The sequence below is a fragment of the Schistocerca serialis genome, chromosome 3 (genome assembly GCF_023864345.2).
Source record: "Schistocerca serialis cubense isolate TAMUIC-IGC-003099 chromosome 3, iqSchSeri2.2, whole genome shotgun sequence".
In the NCBI taxonomy this organism is placed as follows: Eukaryota; Metazoa; Arthropoda; class Insecta; order Orthoptera; family Acrididae; genus Schistocerca; species Schistocerca serialis.
Window position 1 is genome coordinate 491,622,069 of NC_064640.1, and position 6,046 is coordinate 491,628,114.

The 6,046-nt window shown below is 34.6% G+C and overlaps 1 protein-coding gene across 1 annotated transcript; it reads right to left on the bottom strand.

Annotated features, from left to right (window-relative positions):
- Nucleotides 1-4,347: 4,347 nt before the first annotated feature.
- On the bottom strand, nt 4,348-5,339 carry LOC126470378 (uncharacterized). The gene is made up of 2 exons (XM_050098209.1): nt 5,216-5,339; nt 4,348-5,122 (listed from the first exon to the last, which is right to left on the bottom strand). Exons 1-2 carry the CDS (start codon nt 5,315-5,317, stop codon nt 4,565-4,567), a joined length of 660 nt encoding a protein of 219 aa, XP_049954166.1. The 5' UTR covers nt 5,318-5,339; the 3' UTR covers nt 4,348-4,564.
- Between the last annotated feature and the right edge of the window lie 707 nt (nt 5,340-6,046).

Sequence of the window (6,046 nt, forward strand, 5' to 3'; positions counted from 1 at the left end):
TAAAATACTGAGAGTTATGTGACAACTTTCTTTTTTAATCAGCTAAAAGTGTATATTTTGCAATGAATTGCGATGCTTACTTTGCCTTTAAGAGCAAAGACTGAAATAAGAATAAAAATCAGAAATAAAATAAAAACAATAGTGTTTGTTTTTTGATTCCACTATAAACATAACGAATATGTTCCTTCAGTTCACAATGCACTGAGGTGACGAAAGTCATGGAATATCTCCTAATATCATGTCAGACATCCTTTTGCATGGTGTCGTGCAGCAACTCAATGTGGCATGGACTCAACAAGTCACTAAAAGTCCCCTGCAGAAATACTGAGCCATGCTGTCTTTAAAGCCATCCAAAACTGCGAAAGTGTTGCTGGTGCAGGGTTTTGTGCATGAGCTGACCTCTCTAGTAGGTCCAATAAATACTCAATTGGATTCATGTTGGGAAATCTGGGTGGCTAAATCATTCACTCGAATTGTCCAGAATGTTCTTCAAATGAATTGTGAACAATTGTGGCATGATGACATTGCACAGTGTCATCCATAAAAAATCCGTCATTGTTTGGGAAAATGAAGTCCATGAAAGGCTGCAAATAGTCTCCACTGGTTCAGCTGGACCAGAGGAACTGGACCACTCCATGTAAACACTGCCCATGCCATTACAGAGCCACCACCAATGCCTTCTTGACAACTTGGGTCCATGACTTCGTGGTGTCTGTGCCACACTCAAAGCCTACTATCAGCTCTTTCCAACTGAAACTAGGATTCATCTAGCCAGGCCACATTCTTCCTGTCATCTAGGGTCCAACTGATATTGTCTCGAGACCAGGAGAGACGCTGTGGTTGATGTCATGCTGCTGGCAAAGACGCCCCCGTCAGTTGTCTGCTGCCATAGCCCACAAGCACTACATTTCGCTGCACTGCCCTAACATCCCACATTGATTTCTGCAGTTATTTTGTACAATACTGCTTGTCTGTTAGCACAGACAACTCCACACAAATGCCACTACTCTGTCATTTAGTGAAAGCTGCTGACCTCTGCATTGTCCGTAATGAGAGGTAATACCTGAAAAGCGTTATTTTTGGCACACTCCTGACACTGTGGATCTCAGAATATTTAATTCCCCAACAACTGCAAAAATGGAATGTCCCATGCACCTATCTCCAACAACCATTCTGCATTCACAGTATGATAGTTTGCGTAGTGTGGCCATAATCACATTTTCAGATGGATCACCTGAGTACAAATGACAGTTACACCAATGTACCACCCTTTTATACCCTGCGTATGCGATATTGCAACCATCTGTATATGTGCATATCACTATCTCATGACTCTTGTCACCTCAGTGTATACACTAATACTACGAAACATTATCACTGACCAGCTCAAGACTGAATGCCATCTAGTGATAATTACAGGTGTGTGATGTCATAAGGAACTTATGTAACTGGAACAGAGAAGAGGAATCATTCTAGCAATAACATTGCTGGAAATGGGGAAAACCACTGACGTAAGTGACTTTGACGAGGGTCAGATTGTTATGGCTTGGCACCTAGGAACAAGCACGGCTATAGTAATGTGTTGGACATCCACATTCCATCACCCAATGTGGAGGTCACACGCTTCACTGCTCTATGAAGCAGGCTAGGCTGTGATCAGTGGCAGATAAGATAAATGTAAATGGTGGAGCATGCACAAGTGTTTGGAGCATCCCATTCAGCACACATCATTGAATATGGGGCTTTACAGCAGACAACCGCTATGATGTACCACATTCACACAATGACATGCTCAGTTATGATTGCTGTGGGCACAGTATCAAGATTTGGCAATGACCCCCAGCCACCCACCAACCCTCGGCTGTGACATCACAGCTGCCACTGCCGAAGGCACGAAGTAGCACTATGTGGCAGCCATGACGTCATGGCCAAGGGTCGGTGGGTGGCTGGGGGTCATTGACAAGTAATCAGTTACGGAAATTTCTTAATTTGCATTGCAAATGAGGCCACGATCAGGTATATAAGCGGAGTCACTGGAAGTGTATAACGATTTCCGTCAGTACCTGATGAACAAGTGCTTTAGTCATTGGGCTGAGTAGTGAAATGTTTACTTGCAAACAGGGGTGTCTAAAAGAGGCAGGTATTTTTTATATTATTTTAATTAGTGCATATTATCTCGGAGCGATACAATGAGTTCGTCCGATTCCAATGAGAATAGTAATAGTGTTTCATTACTGAGCAATGAATCGTTTCCTCCGAGACAGAACATTAATAACCAAGCTATCCCGTGGCTTAATTTTTGAAAGTGACAGTAATGGTGACAAACTATCTCATATTCACAGTAGAGAATCTGATGAACAGTTTACTCATCATTGTGCAGACTGGGCCGCATGTATCGATGAAAAAGTACCTGTATCTACAAAAGACTTGCACTATGGTGGACAGAAAATAATATTAAAAGGTTTGGGATGGCCAAGCTGTTTATATGATAATGCAGTAATGAAAGCTGTACCAAATACAACTTATAAATTATTTACTAGAAATGAAGAATTTGAAAGACTTTTTAATTGGAGTGCTATCCCTTTTAGAAGATATGATCATTTATGCGAATTTGTTTTTTAAAACATAAAGATTTAACAACGTGGACACGATTTGATACAATGCGTAAATTACGCTATAGAATTAAAATTGTCAATGTAAATTATAAATTAATATCACTTAACCATCTGCATAATTACTGTCTTAAACATTATAACCATATGCATATAAACCTGTTCTATATAATGTATTGCGCACAATTTTTTATAGCCGAGGATCAGTGGGTGGCTGGGGGTCATTGGCAAGTAATCAGTTATGGAAATTTCTTCATTTGCATTGCAAGTGAGGCCACGAGCATGTATATAAGCGATAAGCGGAGTTGTTGGATTTTCTGGTTAGTTCTACTTAGTTAACGATGGGTTATGGAGTCAAACCGTGGGAAGTTTAAAAAGTATACCACTCATGGTGAACAAAAACAATTACCTTGGTCAGCAATACAAGAGATTAATCATAAACATGCCGCAAAACGTAAGAGAGATATTTTAGATGAATCTTTAGAGTTAACTACTGAAGATAGAGATTTTTTTTAATGCTTTAGAAGATCCTCATTTAATTGAATTATTTGGTGGGACTCCATCTGAAGTGAAACTTCCTAAACAAGACAACCAGCCTACACCAGGACCTTCTTCAAGATCTGATAATCAACCTAATTTAATAGACAACGAGCTACAAGATCAAGGATCACAAATTCCGAGTACTTCTGCATCCACGGAAATGGATACAGAAGAACAACCACTGTCTGCTCAACAATTACATCAAGGTACTATGTGTATTAATAGTATTGCAGCAAAAGGTCATATACAAAATATCTTATGGGGTTCAACTTCAATGAATGATTATCCTACATGTTTAACTGTTCTATGTAATTGGTCTTTTTATGATTCTTTTATAATACCACATGGTAAATCTGATGATAATGGAAATTTATTTGGTACTCATGAAGTATTTCAAGTTCATCATTTACATAAGTTGTATGAAGTAGGTATTGCTTGAAAAGCTGTTGATCAAAATATATCATTTAATTATGAATACGAACCAACTATTAGTATTATTAAGAGTAGAAAACATGCCCACAGATTTGATGGTAATGGAACACAATACTATTTAGGAACTCATGGTTATCCAGGATGTTTTTGTAATACTGATAGTAAAGTATTAAAAAAAGTTGCACAAAAATCTGTAAAGCCTTTGTCTGTTCATTTGAATTATTTTAATAAAGATCAAGGTATTGAGAAATCTCATCTTGTTATTATTTAAATAGACCTACAAGTGTTAAATTAATGCCTTGTTTTACACTGGCTATTAATCCTGTTCCCAATAATGTACTAGGAGATTCAAATAGTCATGTCAATTGTAAAGTGACTGTAAAAATGACTACAGCAATTGAAATAGGATTTTCTATAGAAACATACAATACTTTAGTAGAAACATTAGATCACTCTGGAGAACTTTATATGAAAGGTGATAGTGATACTGTAATTTCAATTTACAGTGGTATATCATTTGATTCAGGAGTAGCAACAGCTATAAATGCAGGTACCACTGGTAATGCCAATATTGTATTAGATGCACCAAAGAAGAAGAGACGAAGTACATGAAAATAGAGATATGGAAAGTATAGAAATAGAAGATTTAAGTAAAGACACTCATCGTTGATGTAATTAAATACATTTATTGCATATTTTCATTGTAACAACTCATATTCAATAAACAAATTATACAATGTATAAGGATTTAATTCTTTGACAATTCTTGTATTTCACGATTTCCAATATTATTGTACAATCCTTTCATCCCATAAATGACCTTTAAAATAATCACAATTTGAACATACAATAACTAGAGTTTTAGCTAGTGTATAATCTCCTTCAAACTTAATAGGTATATTGGTAGGATTAACAGAAAATATTGTTTTTAATTGTTCAAAACATGCGGGATCATAATTTGGATCATCCATGACAATTAATCATTTTCTAGCACATTCTTGTAATCCAAATGATACATATTTATTATTTTTATTACACCAACCAGTATTTAACATTGCTGATGCAACCATTTGCACAAATGTGAATTTAAATGAAGTTGGTTCTCCTATTAAATTTAAACAATTCTTTTTTCCATTTCTTCTATTAAGTATATGAAATAATGTAATGATAAAATGTCGTATAACTTCTTCATCATCTTGAAATTGATATCGTAACAGATCTTTTACAATTTTTCCACTAATATTTTCATCATAATAATAATCATTAAAATTAGAAACATAAGATTCAAAATAAACACAATGAGCTTTACATATATATTCATAAAGTTGAAGTACACTCAAATGACTTGTTTGAATTTTAATGTGTTTAATGACATTCGCTAACAATCTATCATTAAGTGTACGAAGTGTTGTATTGGATCTCCACATAAAAATTTCTATTACTATATTAATTGGTACAGTCAAATTATTTTTTACTACATGTACGAGTTCCTCAAAGAGAATTTTTTTTTTGTGACCTGTTGTCCACTTTTCATATGCCTGTTGAGATTTTGTGATGTTACTATTAGATTCCTTACAGCTTGATTCAAGTAAGAATGGCTTGTATCCAGATTTACATACAATTTCATTTACCTCTTTTTGTGTCTCCACCATTGAGGCCTGTTGATATGTTTTATCATCTGAGTTGAATAAAACTGAGCAATCATATAAAACGGTTGTTTGTCCTCGATCCATGAAGAGGATGTAATAGCATTGTTTTTTTTTTAACTGAAATACTGCAATAGATCTGTAAAATAAAAATATGTTTATAGTATTTTACAAATCACATTGTGTTCCTTGATTTACAGAATGTATTAATCTTTAGTGAAAATACTTTCAATGCCTTCTGCAAATGTAGCAGTTAAACATATTCTACAAAATAAAATCTCACTCATTTGTAGTATAGTTTCAAAATAAGGAGCCTTTGATATACAAATTATTTCTTGAGGATTAAATCCATAATGATCCTGAGTCAGTTACTCAGTTAAATATAATACATTATTAGGTGTATTTACAAAATGGTTATTAGTATTCGTGATTTTCCTTCATCATGAGTGTTAACAATAACATTTAAATAACAATTTGTGCACAATACATTATATAGAACAGGTTTACGCATATGGTCATAATGTCTACGACAGTAATTGTGTGGTTGATTAAGTGATATTAATTTATAATTTACATTGACAATTTTAATTGTATATCGTAATTTAAACATTGTATCAAATCGTGTCCACATTATTAAATCTTTATGTTTTAAAGAACAAATTCGCATAAAATGATCATATCTTCTAAAAGGGATAGCACTCCAATTAAAATGCCTTTCAAATTCTTCATTTCTAGTAAATAATTTATAAGTTGTATTTGGTAAAGCTTTCATTACTGCATTATCAAATAAACAGCTTGGCCATCCCAAACCATTTA